Source organism: Ictalurus punctatus, chromosome 20, assembly GCF_001660625.3.
Source record: "Ictalurus punctatus breed USDA103 chromosome 20, Coco_2.0, whole genome shotgun sequence".
Lineage (NCBI taxonomy): Eukaryota > Metazoa > Chordata > Actinopteri > Siluriformes > Ictaluridae > Ictalurus > Ictalurus punctatus.
The window spans coordinates 6,016,972-6,036,386 of record NC_030435.2 but is presented as its reverse complement, the minus strand read 5'-3'; the positions used below and the strand labels follow the sequence as shown (position 1 = coordinate 6,036,386).

The window sequence follows — 19,415 nt, the reverse complement described above, 5'->3', positions numbered from 1 at the left end:
AAAACTATGAGCCTACTCGTTGTATAGTAGCCCTATATGTATTGTGTGTAAGTATTTATTTTACGCATTTTTCGTTTATTTGTGAGGACTCCGTGTGGGTTTGTTTATTTTTTAGTTACCAGTATTAACTTGCCGGATATTGCACTTTTTGTGTTTCTAATGACATGTTGTTGTTTTTTTTCTTTTATTAACCATTTTCAAAAATGAAATACAAGACCACACAAGAACATTGATATGTTACTAAATGAAGAATAAGAAATCATATATATATATATATATATATATATATATATATATATATATATATATATATATATATATATATATATATATATATATATATATGATTTCTTATTCTTCATTTAGTAATATTTATACTGGGTTTAGGCTTATACACATTTATACACATTTATACTGTGTTTAGGCTTCAGCGGATTGGTTTGGGCAAAGTGCAGAGAGACAGAGGTCATGGTTAAGCAGTCATTTCGCCGGTAAACTGTGTTTCCATGTCCCTGAATCTCATCTCACTCGCCTTTCATTATACATAACGATTTATCTTGCTTTAAAAAAGTATCTTTTTGCTATATATCCTTTTATATATATATATATATATATATATATATATATATATATATATATATATATATATATATACACATACATACAGTATCTCACAAAAGTGAGTACACCCCTCACATTTTTGTAAATATTTGATTATATCTTTTAATGTGACAACACTGAAGAAATGACACTTTGCTACAATGTAAAGTAGTGAGTGTACGGCTTGTGTAACAGTGTAAATTTGCTGTCCCCTCAAAATAACTCAACACACAGCCATTAATGTCTAAACCACTGGCAACAAAAGTGAGTACACCCGTAAGTGAAAATGTCCAAATTGGGCCCAAAGTGTCAATATTTTGTGTGGCCACCATTATTTTCCAGCACTGCCTTAACCCTCTTGGGCATGGAGTTCACCAGAGCTTAACAGGTTGCCCCTGGAGTCCTCTTCCACTCCTCCATAATGACATCACGGAGCTGGTGTATGTTAGAGACCTTGTGCTCCTCCACCATCCGTTTGAGGATGCCCCACAGATGCTCAATAGGGTTTAGGTCTGGAGACATGCTTGGCCAGTCCATCACCTTCACCCTCAGCTTCTTTAGCAAGGCAATGGTCATCTTGGAGGTGTATTTGGGGTCGTTATCATGCTGGAATACTGCATTCTGATCATGCTCTGCTTCATTATGTCACAGTACATGTTGGGATTCATGGATCCCTCAATGAATAGCCATATGAGTGCTGCCAGCATTGCTGCAGAGGTTGAAGGGGTGGGGGGTCAGCCTGTCAGTGCTCAAACCATACGCCGCAGACAGCATCAAATTGGTCTGCATGGCTGTCGTCCCAGAAGGAAGCCTCTTCTAAAGATGATGCACAAGAAAGCTGGCATACAGTTTGCTGAAGACAAGTAGACTAAGGACATGGATTATGAGACCAAGATAATCTTATTTGGTTCAGATGTTGTCAAGCGTGTTTGGCGGCAACCAGGTGAGGAGTACAAAGACAAGTGTGTCTTGCAGTCAAGCATGGTGGTGGGAGTGTCATGGTCTGGGGCTGCATGAGTGCTGCCGGCACTGGGGAGCTACAGTTCATTGAGGGAACCATGAATGCCAACATGAACTGTGACCTAATGAAGCAGAGCATGATCCCCTCCCTTCAGCGACAAGGCTATTCCAGCATGATAACAACCCCAAACACACCTCCAAGACGACCACTGCCTTGCTAAAGAATCTGAGGGTGAAGGTGATGGTCTAAACCCTATTGAGCATCTGTGGGGCATTCTCAAATGGAAGGTGGAGGAGCACAAGGTCTCTAACATCCACCAGCTCTGTGATGTCGCCATGGAGGAGTGGAAGGGGACTCCAGTGGCAACCTGTGAAGCTCTGGTGAACTCCATGCCCAAGAGGGTTAAGGCAGTGCTGGAAAATAATGGTGGCCACACAAAATATTGACACTTTGGGCCCAATTTGGACATTTTCACTTAGGGGTGTACTCACTTTTGTTGCCAGCGGTTTAGACATTAATGGCTGTGTGTTGAGTTATTTTGAGGGGACAACAAATTTACACTGTTATACAAGCTGTACACCCACTACTTTATGTTGTAGCAAAGTGTCATTTCTTCAGTGTTGTCACATTAAAAGATATAATCAAATATTTACAAAAATGTGAGAGGTGTACTCACTTTTGTGAGATACTGTGTGTGTGTATATATATATATATATATATATATATATATATATATATATATATATATATCAAAAAGATGCTTTTTTGTAAAGCAAGATAAATCGTTGTGTATAATGAAAGGTGAGTGAGATTCAGGGACATGGAAACACAGTTTACCGGCGAAATGACTGCTTAACCATGACCTCTGTCTCTCTGCACTTTGCCCAAACCAATCCGCTGAAACCTAAACACAGTATAAAAACGCAGTGGATTAGTTCACTGCGTCAACAGGGGAGTGGGGTTAGTTACAAAAAATCACTTCAGAATCAACGACATGATGCAATAAATAAATAATAACTCAACCTATGTTTTAACACTTATTTTAGATTTTTTAAAATACGATATATTTCCAAAGCGTATTCAAACAACACATAATTGTGGGACTGTACCACATTGGACCCCTCCTGTAGATTGGATTGTTCTGGTGTTGCGTGTCGAGGCCGTGACGTCAGGCTTCCGTGTCGCGTGTAACATGCCTGATACAGTGCAGTAAGTGAACAGATAAGTTATCTCACCTTTTAAGAAAATTGTTCTTCGCTCTCTTGGTTCAATCGACACACTTGGCGTACAGCTTGATTAAGGCGCGGTGCATAAGGTATGTCTACACTGGGTTGTTGTTTTTTTTAACTGTTCTTTCATTCAACGTGTTTTTCTAGGTGCTTTTACAGTGCTTCTCAGGGTGAATCCCAAATACCTCTAAATCATCAGAATCTCTCCTTTGCAATAAGATATGAAATAGTGATCTATACACCCTATGTAGTGCACTACTAATTCAGAAGGCAGCCTTTTTGAAATACAACTTTACTAGTCGGGCTCGTGAGCCATGATAAGTCATGTAGTTCGGTCAGTTTAGCAATTTAGCATATAGTTGTAACTAGCTTAGAGAGAAGACAGCTGTGCGGAAATAAACTACTTATACAGCGGAACTGTTTTATTAACTAGCTCGTTAAATTATGTCACTTAGTCTGAGATATGTATGAATGAGATAACTAGCCGACTAGTGAATCAGTCTAGTGTTGATTGTGAATATTAGTTTATTACAGCAGACATCCCAATATTTGTTCAAGCACTTTGGTCTAATGTGTGTAGTTTTGAGCAACAACTCACACAACAGATAATACATTTTGTTACCTATCATTGCGAAATACAGCTTCAAAAGTATCTGAGCAAAATGTAATTAGATAAAGATAAAAATAATTAGATAAAGACAAACATACAAAGTGTTTGTATTTATTTTTGGTAATCTTTGCCTATCTGTACTGATTTGATACTCTTCCTAACGCTACTACTACTACTACTACTACTAATAATAATAATAATAATAATAACAATTTCTTATAATTATTATATTTAAGCATATAGCACTTTTAATTTTATTCAAACAATCCAAAAGAAAGAATTAGAAACAGAGTAAAACAGTCCATAATCGTAAACAGTACTTAAAACATATTGTTTAATGTAATTGCCTAATTTTCATCTTGCCACTGAAAGAATAAAAAAAATCTTTACACCGTGTGATTTTTTTTTTGGGGTGTGTGTGTGTGTGTGTGTGTGAGCAAATTATAGCTGAAAATCTTATAGTGTAAAGAATTCTGTAGTCATGAGTTGAGATCAGCAGTTTTAGTATGACTATTATGACTAATACGCTGACCGACAGCTGATTTAATTCCATTGTGAACAGACAGCAGATGAACATGACCACATGAGTGACAGGTTAATATTAGGGCTGGGTACTGCAACCAATTTGGCAATGCGATTCTATTCTTATTTATATGGATTCGATTCAATATCGATTAGTTGTCAATATTTCATTTAAAATGTTAGTTTTGCAGACATGGAATCCATGTTTTTACATATATGCTGGTAACTGAAACCCTCTTACTTAGCTATATTATTGAAATACACATTTACATTAACAATAGGGCCCACACAATTATGTTTAATTACTTTTTACGTTTACTTTGAGTAACAAACATTGTAACAAGAAATCATGAACATGTTCATACAATGCACAAACTGCACAATGCACATTACTGTAAAAAATTAAAACATTGTAAATGTGCAACAGTGAAATTCATTAACAACTCGAAATGTTTAAGAAATAAAACCATTTTAAAAATTCAAAATATGCATGAAAGATGGCGACATTTCAGGACCAGAGTTGAATAATATTAACAGATAATAACAGATAATATTCACATTCACATTTCCCGAATCGATATCGTTTGCTTATATTGAAGCTCAATTAAAATCTGAGAATCGATATTTTTTTATCCAGCCCTAGTTAGTATTAATTCACTCGTTCTAATACGTTATAGTTTCTATAGTAACAGCACATACGCTGGGACTTGTATGACCGATGGAGCACATAATCTAAGACTAATAATAAATTGATTTTTTAAAAGTAGTTGTCAACCATGTAAAACATACCATTTTTGATGTGGTGCCTTTTTTTATTATTATTTTATTTATTTATTTATTTATTTATTTTAAAGGAGACATCTATTGAACATTTATGGAAGGAGTCTTGAGTGTCCATGCTTTCTGAAGTCTCCCAGCATGATAGTGTTTAAAACAGAGAAGTGTGAGCTTTCTGGTTTGCATTTACATTGGCAAATTGCTGTGATATAAGCAGAATAACACACTCCAGACTATGTGGTTATACATGCCTCATCACACCCCTGGTGTGCATTTCTTTTATTTTTATTTTATTTATAGAGATTTTAACAAAGGGCATTTTCACAAAGCAGCTTTAGCTTTACAGAAATCCAGATATACATTTTAGATTTTAAATTGATACCTAATGAGCAAGCCAGAGGCGTCATTGGCAAGTACCCATGAGACGACATGAGAAATAAAGTTCGAGAGGTACCAGATGGAACCAGATTTGGCAGGTTAGTAGCTATGCTCTTTCCCTATAATGGTGTAAGAAGAAATACATTGTACATAGAGTGCAAGCAGGGACTCCTGCAAGACTAACTGTGGCAGCATAATGAAAAGGGAGACCAGGACAGACATGAGGGCACACTGGAACATAAAGCAACCAGCCACTGAACATGTGAGAGTTTACCAAAACACTCTATGCCCACGAACTCTCCAGATCTCCGGCTTTTTCTTTTAATAGAAAAGCTATTAAGAAACGACTTGACTAAACAAATACTTTTTCAACATAGACTTAAAGACTAAGTCTATGTCTGAGTCCTGAACACTAATTGGAAGGCTGGTCCGTAACTGTGTACCATAACTTTGTAAGAGAAAGCTCTTCCGACTGTTGTAGCCTTCATTATTCTAGGTACCTGCACATTTTTCACAAAGTAGGCGTGGAGGATCATAAAAGACCAACATTTAGCTTGAGACCGTTCATTGCATTATAGGTCATGAGAGTAGTATTTTACTGGGAGCTAAAGCAATGTGGATAAGATATGGGTGATGTGGTCATATAGTCTAGTAAGGACTCTGACTCTTGCATTCTGGATTAACTGGAGACACTATGGCATTACATTAATCCAACCTAGAGGTGACAAAAGCACAGGCTAATTTTTCTGTATCATGTAGTGACATTACATTTCTTATCTGAGCAATATTTCTGAGGTGAAAGAAGTCTATCCTAGTAATATTATCTACATGAGCTTCAAATGAGAGACTGGAGTCAATAATCACACCAAGATCTTTTACTCAAGTGCATGAAGGACCAATCTGAGTTACTGTGTCATGTGAAAGTTTATGTCTACCTGTCTGTGGTCTTAGAAGTACTTCTCTTTTGTCAGAATTTAGTGAGAGGAAGTTACTCGGTGTTTAATGTCCTTGTTTTGTTTTTAAAAAAATTGTATAGCCTGGAGTGTGTTTTTCTTAATTAGCACACAGTGTTAAAGTGATTGAAGAATTAAATTGGAACATCTCATACAAGTGTTTGGCAAGTAATAATCCTAAGTCTTCTGACATCACACATCATAAAACAAACGGGCTTAACTCCAGCATTTACGATAATGTTGGCAATATTCCTAAAATATTTTATGGTTATGAAGTTGTTCATATAATTCATATGTCCAAAGATGTTGTGATTGCTTAATGTCTGCACCCGGTTAATTAACATGTTGACACATGCCTCCATGCTAAATGTTGCTTGTTTAATCACCAGGGAACATCACATGGTATTTCTCAGGGACTTAGTGTACTGTATGGAATAGTTGCCAAAGGAACACACAATCGTGATCGAAGGTTAATAATAAACTGACTAAAAAATGTGTTGTTTATCAAAGAAAAATGTTTAATCATTGAAATGGCGAAGTTTTCAGTATGGAGACGTTAACGTTTGTGGAAGGAGTCTTCAGTAGGGCTGGGCGATATGACAAAAATATCATATCATGGTACTTGAGGACATTTCTACGATACATGATGCGTATCACGATATATAATTTAGCTAACAAACTGACTGCAAAACAGTAGTAAAACAAACAAAACACTGTTAAACTGACTTTGATGGTACTGTATTTTACTGCCTACAAAGAAGATAAATAGTTTATTTTTATTGTGTCAAATCAACAGCATCCATTCAGTTGTATATAAATTGTAATTATTGAAAAAAATTTTTTAAATACATTACCATACCAACGATATCTAAGAAAAGTGTATCGTGTAATCATTTATCAGAGAAGAGAGGCTGGTGTGTGAATGGCTGGTTATAGCTATTATAAGAGATAACTGGAACTTTGTAGAATATTAAATGTAACTATAAACCGTTACCTGTCATTCATTAAATGTAATAATACACAACTTGCCATGGTGTAAGAGGAGTAAAAGACTTCGGGACATGCTGTTATTGGAAAATGATCAATTAAGGGATTGTAATAATAATTTCACTTTGTGTCATGGGGTATTATGCTTCGCCTTCATTGATTATTTTCCTATAACAGCACTCCCTCTCATGTTTTATTCCTTATTTAAAACTGTCCGTTTAATCAGCATGGTACATGGTACATGCTAAACAGCATGGTACAAGCTAAACAAATTTAGTTTAGATAAATGTGGTTTGGCAGTGTGTCATAATAAGCAAAACATTATGCATGTTGGGGGGAAAAAAACATTTCTTGTTGCAGCATGTAACTTGGAAAAAAAGATCCTCTGAACACGTTCAGTCATAAAGTGTTAAAGATACAAAGATAGAGGAGAATTAACACAACAGTTAACGGCTGATACACTTGCACCATGTGTTTGTATAATATAAATGCATCAAGACTCTGTGGCTGGGGTGTGAATCTTGAACATGGTGATCATGGTGCAAAATGCGAAAGAGGATACTTATCAAGCATTCCAACAATTTTAGGCCTTGATATAATACTCGGTATCGTATCAATGTATGTATGTATGTATGTATGTATGTATAGCTAAAGAAGGAATTTTCAGTAAGACTTGTACTGGATTACATTAGAAGCAGTGAAGGGACTTTTTTCTTCTTCTTCTTTTAAAAAAAAAAAAAAGTTTTTCTAAGATGTAAATCAGCACCACGTGTCTCGAAGTTGAAAAAACTCAGTGTTTTTTAAAAATGTGGTATAGAATGCTCCCATTCTTGACTCATAATACTTTTCTTCTTTTTTCTTTCTTATTGTTTGTGTATGTTGTTCAAGTTCGTTCTTGTAGAACCGGGAGAACCAGTGATTTTATAGTATAGTGGGTTTATCATTATAGTCTCTCACAGCAGAGCCTTTGTTACGTAATTGTTCGATTTAAAAGAGGCTTTTAAGGCTGACAAAAGAAATTTAAAAGCCGAGTGTTGTCTAAAAGAACCAACGAAGGTGTTTGTAAGAAATGTAGTTAAAGACTTCTAATGCAGGAAATACTAGTAATGCAATATCTCTATGAAATATTATAGCAGTGTATTTGCACAAACCGAGCTCACGGTAATACTAGGAAATGTCCGTTTTTGTGTTTGCACTACCTACAATTCAGCTCAGGTCATGTCACATTTAACGCTAAATTATTGTTTATCCTGAAGTTGTTTACCTCATGGGTTCAGCTGCTGAGAGGCTACAGCGGGATATTTACAGCTTCATTGATTCGTTAAACATGTCATCGTGTTCCTGTTTGTAAAGTTCACATCCGAGGGCCTCTGTTTCAATTTCATACTTATAGAGCTGCTCAAAACAAAGTTCTTTTTTTTTTTTAAATCAAACAAAGCACTGACACTGGAGACTCCTTCCTTAAGTGTCAAATAAATGTCTCAGAGCTAGGAGGACACTAATATCTTGTAGAAAGATGCTGTTATGCCAACTCGGATGGCTGTGGTATCACCAGGCACCAGGTACTGTACCAACTGTTGATGTTTGAGGCAAGAAGTCAGCTGATGATGATGGGGTTTTCAGGTTTTTAAAATCTGTATTAGGCTCAGTGTTTTGTGCTAGAGGCATCAACCCCCCCCCCCCCCCCCCCCATTTGTCCACAATACGGATAACTATATTAATCTTTAATCTTTATTTCAATATACATGTTTTCCAGTCACAGCAAAATCTTGTATTCTTTCAGAGACATGGCAGACCTGCAGGCAGATGAGCCAACACAACTACCGAATGAGGAAGAGCCTTTTTTCAGCAACCTAGACATCTTCCTGTTCTCCCTCATCGTAGGCGTGATTATATACTGGTTCATTTTCCGCAAGAAGCCTGAAACCATCCCAGACTTTCGTCCACTCGAGCCCATGTGAGTACTGACCATATACTAGAAAAGAAGTTAAAGGTACTTTCTGAGAAAGTATAACACTCTCCTGTAGAGCTATAGGTAGATTTCTAGATTATTTTATTTTATTTTATTTTATTTATTTATTTATTTTTTATAGCATTTATGTGTAGTTCACCCTCAGGTGGTGGTAACTCAGTGGTTAAGTCATTGGACTTTTGATCAGACGGTTGTGAGATTAAATTCCCAGTACCACCAAGCTGCCACTGCTGGGCCCTTGAGCAAGGTCTTTTAACCCTCAATTACCCAGTTTTATAAATGAGAAATGTGTCACTCTGTATAAGGGCCTCTGCCAAGTTCTGTGAATGTAATGTAAATGTAAACTCATACTATGGCAACCAATAAGAACACTTGCTACAGTCCAGCATAACGTGAGTCTGAGCACTTGACTGCTGATCTTGTGTTGTTTATAAAATATTCAGAATTCTTTATGTAACATACAATTCTTAATGGAACATGCAACATAATTTCCATTTGCAGGAGGAATAAGAATGATGCTATCAAAGCCTGACTTTTCTCGACTATAGCAGAGACTGATTATTCCATTTCCTGTGTACACCTTATTACCCACCGGCATAAAAAAACATAAAATCCCCATGAAATCAAAATGAAAGTTTTGTGGCTTTTAGTATGAACATGTCAGCCTTAACGTTATCTATAAGCTAGTGTGCTCGAAAACAATGACCAAAAAAAATCACATTTAGAAGATGTATGCATTCAATATTTACAGTCTCTCTCTACCACCAATATGGTTCAACGATTTTGATGACCCCATCAGATGATAGGTAACACCATGGTTAGTAGATATGAATGTGAATCAGACTTGTGATCTCATGCACCAGAGTTGGCATTGTTGAAACAAATTTATATTTGAAGACTCTCGGGGAAGCACTGTTTACTGTCCAGCTTGACCTGCAGGCCGTGAAAACACAGCTGGCTAGTGCTAAAGTTGCTACAGATGCTACCATATCAACACTGAAAGGTACTGTTGGGGAAATGGAGCACGCTCTCTCCAGTTGCACCAATGACATAGTTCATATGAAGACTACTACTGAGTCTCTCACTGCGACCGTGACTCAATTAGAGAATAAATGTGAGGATTTGGAGTCGAGGTCATGGCGCAATAACGTTAGGATAGTGGGAGTTCCAGGGGGCGCTGACACCTGTACAACTGCTGCTGTAGCGGCCTTGTTAATGGAGGCGTTTGGTCTGGAGAAGGAGCCGGTTTTGGATGGGTCCCACCGGACCCTTCAGCCGAATCCCAAGCCTGGTGAACAACCACGAGCTATTGTGTTCAGATTCCACTATAACAGTGACTGTGTTGACATTTTAGGCCATGAGAGAGAGCTCCAATGGATTGTGAGGGATTTGACCATCTTCTTTGACCATCCACGTCTTTTTCGCTCTTCTTTTATTTTTATTCGGATTTTGATTGAAGATATTGTTGTTGCATTACTTCGCCTAGATTTTGTGGACTTACTCCTCTTAAAATTTACTTCTGTGTTAATGTGCTTCTCTGTTTTGATGCGCTGACCGGGTTAGAGTTTCTGTTTATTTAATTTTATTAGTGTTATCTCCTCGGCTTTACGTGCTACCCTGTTATATTATTTGTTACAAGTCTTTAAAAGGTAAGGACATTATATTTATCATTGTGTGCAGACTGTTTATCAGACTTGAAGTCGGTAGTTTTTTTTTTCTCTTACTGGAACTTTTTGTCTCTGTAATTTTGTTGGTTAGTTCAGCTTACTCTCCGAGTTGTTTTCACATTGTGGACAATGTTCAGTTTTTGTAGGATACACTGCTGTCTCATTTGTTTATGGAGACTTTGGGTGTTTGGTGGATTGTGAGAGGAAGCAGAACATGCCAATGCTTTGAAGGATGTGAATTAGAACAGAGTAATGTTATTTAACTGCGAATCTGTTTTTAGAGCATATAAACCTAACATGGTGAACAAATTATATTATAGAATTCAATCAATTTTACTGGGGTTATCTCATACAGGGTAGCAAGTAATAATCTGGAAAGACCTTTGTAATATCACAGTCTAAAACTGGATTTAAAGAGAAGCAAATTAGTAAATGAATCACACGTAAATGAATCACATGTAAATTAAATATGAAAATGAATAAATAAATTAAAGACCAAAAAAAAAAAATCTCAGAAAATGTATTTCCATGTGTTTCATGATGCTTTAAGAAACTCTGTAAGCCGTTTGACACGCCCAGTACCTGACTTCCTGTTTGAAAAGCAGCTGCATCAGGATGCAGAATGAATTCACATCTGTCGAGCTATTTCATAAGCACTTTAAAGTTGGTCGTTTAGCTACCTGTAGCTAAGATTGTGAGTACTACTGTCTGTTATGTCTATTTATTTGAGGACACTGAAATCATGATGATTATAACGTACATCACTTCACTGCAGTCCTCTCACTTCAAGTCCCAACTAGAGGACTGAAATGAAATGTCTCATAATAAACTATAGTTTCTAAAATGTGAACTCATCTTCTGCACATTTCTTTAAAAAGAAAATGAAAAAAGAAAAGGTTTTATATTTATTCAGATTTTAATGGTGCAGCATTTTGGTTAAAATTCAATAATTGTTTGAGATATGCTTAAAAGTATGTTGTACTGAATGGACTTAAATAGTAATTAAATAGAAACAACATATCAAATGAGTGATTTATTACCTCTAAAGTAGCCTGCAGTGGATTACGGGATCATTTGAACCAGGCTTTTCATTTGTACTGCCTCAGTGCCTAAGGGTATGAGGTACTTTAAGTCAGTGCTGAGCCAAATTTAGTATACTGCCCTTATCTTTGGCACAAACATTACACTGTTTTTTTTTTGTTGTTGTTGTTTTGGCGTTAGAAGGTTCAACACCCCCTGTATACTCTTGGCATTTATGCTTTACAAATAGTCTTGAAAGAAAAAAACGTTGTCGTATCCTTATAATTTCTGCAAAATTGCACAGCCTTGTTCATTGTCCTGTTTCTTGGAGAAACATGACCACTTCAGTATATTATGTCATTGGATTATGAAAGTGATAGCATACAGATTCTTTTGATTGCAGAGTAGTTATGTGAAATGAATGCCAGAGAGAAATCCAATTCAATTGTTGTACCAAAGGATGGTGGCGGTGGTGGTTGTTGTTTTTGTTGTTTTTGCCTGTAAAAGAATAGACTTGTATGTATCTTTCTCGCTGCCTGAGATTATTACAGAGGGAGAAATTCTATATTATACCATCAAGTGAATATCCTTTAGCATAATTGATTTGGCTATATTCATATAAAAATATATAGGTTTTGAGATGCTACTAGCAGTTATTTGTATGCAGATAATTGCTGCTGTTCTTGTGAATGCATCGCTGCATGCAGATGTGTAAACATCCGTCATCCATTTAAAAACATTCATCAGAGTTTAATTAAGGTTTAAAAATCTGTAAGGAAAGGTCAGGGAGCCTTTGCTTGGAATTTTGTCAGTGTGTGCACAGGTCGGGAGAGGAAAAGGAAAACCAAAAGCATGCAATTCACCTAAAATTGGTAGGTGCCGATCTGACTGATGCTGAAAAGTCTTTGTGATTTGTAGACTTAAGGACAAATCTTTTATATTACAAATTTTCTATACACTATATGGACAAAAGTATGTGGACACCGAACCAGCAATCACAATAATATGTGCTTTTTGAACATCGCATTCCAGAGGGTGTCCTCTCTTTGCTGTTATAATAATCCATTCTTCTGGGAAGGCTTCCCAGTAGATTTTAGAACATGGCTTTGGAGACTTATGTTCATTCAGCCACAAGAGCATTAGTGAGGTCAGGCAACGATGTTTGGTGAGGAGTTCTGGGGTGCAGTCAGTGTTCCAGTTCATCCCCAAAGTCTCCAGTGGGGATGAGGGCAGGGCTCTGTGCAGGCCACTCAAGTTTTTCCACCCCAATCTTGGCAAACCCTGTCTTCATGGAGCTCGCTTTGTGTATTCATTCTCCAAACACTTGTCTAAAGCAAAACAACCCACAGTTGCAAATACATGGCTGTACTTGCTCATTATCACTTAACATGTGTTGAGAAGAATCTCAAGTAATACGTGGAACTGTAGTTCTGTGAATGCTGGGTAACTGCCAATGTGTTGCGAATCACCCGGATGTCTTCTTGTACGACCGTATGATGCATCATTTCCTGAAATCCTCTCATTTCTGCTGGCACTGTTTCAAAATGACTAGGAACCCTGTCAGTTATCCGGTGTTCCTAGAGTCATAGTTATGTACATAACTGGAATTCATTCATCCTACCTGCCTTATTAACCATATTAGACTGCACTTATTTCCTGTTGGTTGATGTGGTCTACTCTCACACACTGAGGCTCTGCATGCCTCCTGTGCCTCTGTGGCACCACACTGCCCTCAAGCCAGTGAGGCAGCCATCTCGTTGGTGAAGCACCACTCTCAGAAAGCTGTGGTACCACACATAACAACCCACCCAAACTCAACTGGTGATCACAATCATGCCGCAACACATTCGGGTAACAGAATGGCCAGCTTTCTAAAGGAATCTAGCATCATGCCTGTTTTGGTTTTAGGAAGCGTCAGAAGTGGCCGGACCACATCTGGAGAGTACTCGTAGTGCTAAAGAGAGCCTGAAGGATTTTGAATTGGAATATCTGTCCTTGAAAGGAAAACCTCAACAAGCATCTGTGCTCAGAAGCAAAGGAAAAGATGAAAATATGCATTGCTCAGTCCCACTGATGGGAATCAGTCAAAATATAATCGGATCCCTTTTTAAAATATAGAACTAGGGGAGCTTTTTGGAAACAGTACAGCCCTGAGTAACTGTATTGAGTGTCTATATTGAGTAATCTGCCATGTTCGCTAAGGTTTGCACCTCCTTTAGTGTAATCAGCATAGATGAACAAGTGGTCCCACTTTGGATTTCATGCCTTGTAGCTGTAATTAAGGTTTAACATTTACTCAGACTCATATTTGACCCAGTTTGCAGCTTATATTTCGACAATAAACCACAGAGAAAAAACAAATTCCACTACTATACGCCCTATTGGCGTGGTGGTGAAAGATCCGGTAGTAAAATGGGATCAGCTTACTAGATACATGACCTTAAAGAGTACTGAGACCTTGTTTACCAGTCGCACTTGTTGTCATGAAATGCATAGCTATGTTGTTTGTACCTGTTACACATTACAACCTTGTTCTTCCATTGACACTAAGCTCACAAATGTTCAGTCATTGCATGGCCATTCTGATGCAATCCAGGTGTCATATACCCAGTGGTGTGTCGTCAGTAAAATGAATTCCTTCACCTATGGAGAACTGACCTGTCCTGCCAATCACTCCTTTTGCTTGGAGGTAACAGAGGATTTCTCAATGGGTTAGATCAGCATTCTGGGAAGGACACCATTGGACACTGAACTTTTTCCTTGGTGAGATGACATGTTCTACGAGCACAGTGCACAAGCTGTAGTGGACACAATGGACTTGGCACAAAGAATGGTTTTGCAGACAGTATATCACATTTCCCAGGCACAGATGGAGACGAATCTGGCCAAAAGGACTGTACAAATCCTCTCCAGTTCATCTACACGCTCAGAATTATATGTCTATACGTGGTGGGACTGGATATTTCGGGCATTGGCAGTGCCCTCATATTTGTCTTCACACTGTTCCAGAGCTGCTACCTCAGATGCCTCATCAGATCATTACGGACATTGACCGATACAGCACTGGCTCTCAGTCCACTACAACTACCCACCTTGCAAAGACTGAGATGATAATCATCAGTAGGAATGAAACACCTCATACACCAAATATAATGACCCCGCAAGGACTCTTATGAATAGCCCACGGGGCCAAGGGGGGAAAACTGTAAGGCTGGTGCCAAAATGTCTGAACCTAGAGAGAACCATGGCAAGGAGTGACTGAGTTTGTACAGGAAGTTCCGAATCATTCACAGATTTCTCACGGCACCAGGTTAATACTGCACTCAGATGTGTTAGCAGTGAGTTAGACGATACACTGATGAGGGTGTACTTATGCATTTTTTTTTTCCTCAAAAATGTACCCAGTTTTAGCTAATTCACAATGAGCATGTCTTGATGATGCACACAGCCTGCATGCAGCAACAAACCTCCTGAGAGTTCAAGCATAATTGTTGGATGCTTTGCATCTAGGTGAAAGTAGTGAGAGTGTATTGAGTTGTCTGCTATTGTCTTTGGGCTCATACCTCATTAAACTCCATTATAATTCTGCTGGGATGTAAAAATGTGTCCTACGGTCCCCTCTGAAAGTATTGGAATGACAAAGCCAGTTCTATTAGTTTTTGCTGTACGTTGATGACATTTGGGTTTCAGATCAAAAGATGAATATGAACAAAAGTATTGGAACATAGTCTTAAAGTAAGTAATATTTGGTTGCGATAACTGGATCAAGTTGACGACATCACCAGACTGTTGCGTTCTGCTTTTGTGATGCTTTTCCAAGCTTGTACAGCAGCTTCTTTCAGTTATGTTTGTTTGAGGGTTTTTTTTATATAGCTTTATTTGCTTTATTTCTAGTGCATAATCCTAGACCATTAAGTACATGTGGAAAAAGCGCACAGACATAAGCAGCAGCAAGGATCACGCTTGGCTCTAGGGTGACTGTTTTTTCCCCTTTTTTCTTTCTTTTTCAGCAAAATCCTGTATTCTCTTGGGCATTCCAGGAATAGAAAAAGAAAACTATGAACTGGGATCATTTATTCCATGCTCCCTCTGTACAGTTTCCATTCATGTTACCGAATTGTGCTTGTGAAATCTGTGTTAAGTCTGGGCTAGGCCCCCACTTGTTTTCTTGTGTCTCAGAACCTTGTTTGAGTGTTCCCTGGAGAGTGCGAGAGGAAAGGCCAGCCAGCAGTTTTGCCAAAGGTGGAAAGTTGAGCAGAGAGACAAGCGCTCCATTCTGTTCTCCCTCGTTCTGTTTTTTTTTTCTTCCTCCTTTCTCAGTGCAGACCATCTCTAATTTGCTCTCACTGCGTTCCTGAATGGCGCGGGGCCTGGCTTGTCGCGGGAGACTCCTTTTATGACTGATGGGGTTGCTATGGCAGTCCACGTCGTCCAATAGGAGGAGAGCTAATGTGAGCGAGGGCTGGGCCTGGAAGCCTGGGGCATTCAGTCATTCTTCCTCTTGCACAAAAAAAAATCAGTAACATTGTCTTACAACTGTTTCCAGGGTTACAGAAATGTCGGCTTTGTGCTTTTCTTTTTGGTTTTGAGCATCTCATTCCATGCAAAACAGAAGGCAGGAGCTGGTTTGATTTTGAGTTTCAGTGTTAAAGCGCAGCTCTTGTTATTTGAGATTTCATTAAGCAGTCTAGGTTTCTTTCCCGGCATTACAGCCATTGTGGTTGCCAGATGTTGTGCACACATGCATGTGTGTGCGTGAGCATGGAAAACACAGAGTCTGCTCCTTCCTGCTCCAGCTCCTTTTCCTTCAGCTCCTTCAGTGACGCAGGAAATGAGCCCTGAGCACTCACTTGCTTCCTCCATGGCTGTTAAGATTGTGGAGATCTTTTTTTGTCAAAAGCCACGGCTAGTATTTCTTTCTGGATTTTATTCATGACATCATCTCCGTTGTGGAATACTGGGTTAATTCCTTTGAGAGCATATTCTCGCCTGACTTTTTTGGATCCTGTACTGGAAAAATCCGAGCTCAGATTGTAGCTGCCATGCCAGTGTTATCCATCTCCTATCTTCAGGATTCAGCTTCGCTGTTCTTTTAGTTCTTCTTTTTAATTTTAGTAGAAATTTTCTTTTATCATTCTCTTGGTCAGCATGAGAAAACTGGTATGCACATCACAGGTCAGCCTTTCTCTTGGGGAAACTTTAGTTTAGCCTTTTGAATTGTTGTTATTGGTGGGGTTTCTTGCGTGGACTTATTGTGGCACTCTGAGACTATGGGTTGCATATTTAGCTTACCTGAGGAACGATTGGCTGCTGCGAACAGGTGGGTAATAAACCTGGAATCTTTCATGAAAGTAGATTGAGACTAAAAGAGCTGGTTAATAAACCCGGAACACAAGTATATTTACAAAATTGTGTAAAAAAAAAAAAAAAAGTATTTTTGTTTGAAGTTGCTGTTTCTCTTTGGAATTTTAACTTTAGGGTTTTTTTTGGTATAGACTGCACAATACTCTTTAGAATTCACAGTGGCCATAGTCCAAAGGTAATAGGAAACTAGGCCTGAACTGGTATGCAAAGCTGTGTAGTGGCTCTTAATACTGTTTTGTCATTTTAAATAAGATTGCAATGTTTCTCCTAGCTTTTATTTTCAGGGTTAAACAGGTACCAACCCGTTTTCAGTTTTATGGGTTTCACTTCTGACAGAACCATCACTAGCCGTTTGTAGTATTTAATACTTTAAAACTCAAATGAGGCCATGAACGGACTGTTAGTTTATCCATTGTACTGTTTTTCTGTATTTGATCGTTGATAAAAGAATGGCTGTTTTGGGGAGAAAAACGTTTTATTCTCTAATCACTATAAAAAGATCAGAGTTGGAATTGCGTGCAAACCTTCGCATCCCATATGGTGTCTGCGTAGCTGAACAAATAATTCTGGTTTGCAGTTTACCTACAAAAATGTGTTTCTTGTTTATTTAAAGGTGTTTATCTGTTCACATCTTCTTACCTCATTGCTTATATGTCTTGTGCATTCTCTTTTATGGCATGTTCAAAGGTTTCCATTCAGAGCTGGTGAAGGGTATTTAAAGATATCATCAGTAATGGCTGTAATCCAAAAAACACATAAAGCTGTTTTTAAAGGAGTGGAAGACCAAGAAGAAGTACAGAAAAGTTTGCCAGAACGTTTACAAAAATCCAAAACAGCCAGCAGATGTGTGGAATTCTTTTAAAAACATACGTTGAATGCTGTTAAGTTCAAGACACAGAATTGGCCATTAAACCAGCTGTGTTTTGAAACCTTTGGCTATTTTATCGTAACAGGCAAAAGCATGTGTAAAGAAAAAAGGAAAGGTGCCTAAATACTGTATGCATGAGAGAGCGCGTGTTCATCGAGCACTGGGGTGCTATCTGCAGAAAGCGAGTGATTTTGCATGAACGCAGTTCAAAATTAAAAGACGTCTTACAGTTAATAAGTTATAAATGATGTGCAGGTGGATCCTGCAACAAGACAGTGATTCGAACCGTAAGTCAAAGCCAGCAGAAAATGTTTTAAAAACTGAACGTTTTGTCACAGCTTTCCTAACCTCCAGATTATAGGACATCGCGGAAACAATTTAAAGAAGGTTGTGCATGAAAAATGTCAAGCAGTCTGATAGCTAGAGTTCGAAAGAATATTTCAGGGGAAAATGCGTAAATATTACCACTGAGAGGATCCAATATGGGAGATGTTTATGAATGGAAATATTGGGCATACAATTTATTGGAGAATATTCATATTAGTTATAGACAGAGTCTGTGAACTTTTGAACTGATCTCATTTTAATCATTTTTTTTTTTATAATGAAACATTTTTAACAACCTGAATTTAATGCTTTTGTGGTGCAAAAATTATCCCCTTGTTTTTCTCCTTTTATTATTTTAATTGGTAGGGGATGCAAACTTTTTATATATATGCAACAGTGAGTGTTCTATGTATAGTATTACAGTTCATAGGCATAAAATTACCCAAATATTCCTATCTTTCTTTATTACTTTCTGTGAATTCTGGAGAATTTATTTATTTATTTATTTACTTACTTACTTATTTATTTATTTTAAACAACAGTCACACTATAGCAGCAGTAAATGTCAGCTTGTGACATTAGTAATTCATCATTTAACATCGATATATTGGTTGGTTACCATTAATTAGTGGTGTTTTTCTAAAATGACAAATTAAAGATTCATTTCAGTCACAAGTTCAAACGTCATGAGACCGGTATTAGTGTCATTGTCTAAAGTGGTATGAAATGAACTGCACACCTGTTTCCTTGGTCATTGTGTGTGTTTCAATACTAGGAAATGGCTGCCAAAAACACTGTGAGAAATAAGGTATAATGTTAGATACATTACTTACATCTATACCACAGCACTGTTGAGTTCTTGTTTCTGATTGGATAGAAGGTATTAAGCTATTTTCTGTAACAGCAACTCTGACAATAGTGCCATGTGTAAGGTTAATTTTTTCAGTGTGCTCAGTCGAATATATGTACATGTTTCTATAGTAACAGCAACAAGATATTGCTGTATAAAACGAATAAAACTCTTCAGGAGGTGATATTACAGGGAAATTATCAGCTTTATGCTTCATATCGTGATGCATCACGCCACCCCATTGTTGATTATTTTCCTACAACGGCGTACCCCAATACAAGATGACATTTAGTAGCTCACAGGCAGGCCCCTGATCAAACAGAGATGACT

General features: G+C 37.7%; 1 protein-coding gene across 2 annotated transcripts in view; it reads left to right on the top strand.

Annotated features, from left to right (window-relative positions):
* Positions 1-2,717: 2,717 nt before the first annotated feature.
* The window catches only part of porb (P450 (cytochrome) oxidoreductase b), a 34,909-nt gene continuing 18,211 nt past the window's right edge, over positions 2,718-19,415 (top strand). Inside the window, exons 1-2 of one of the 2 annotated variants that reach the window (XM_017495971.3) lie at positions 2,718-2,876; positions 8,801-8,974. In XM_017495971.3, the coding sequence (XP_017351460.1) occupies positions 8,805-8,974 (170 nt within the window). In that variant the 5' untranslated portion in view covers positions 2,718-2,876; positions 8,801-8,804. Of the gene's footprint in view, positions 2,877-8,800; positions 8,975-15,970; positions 16,997-19,415 lie in introns of those variants that run through there. The other variant, XM_017495972.1, reaches the window with a different exon arrangement.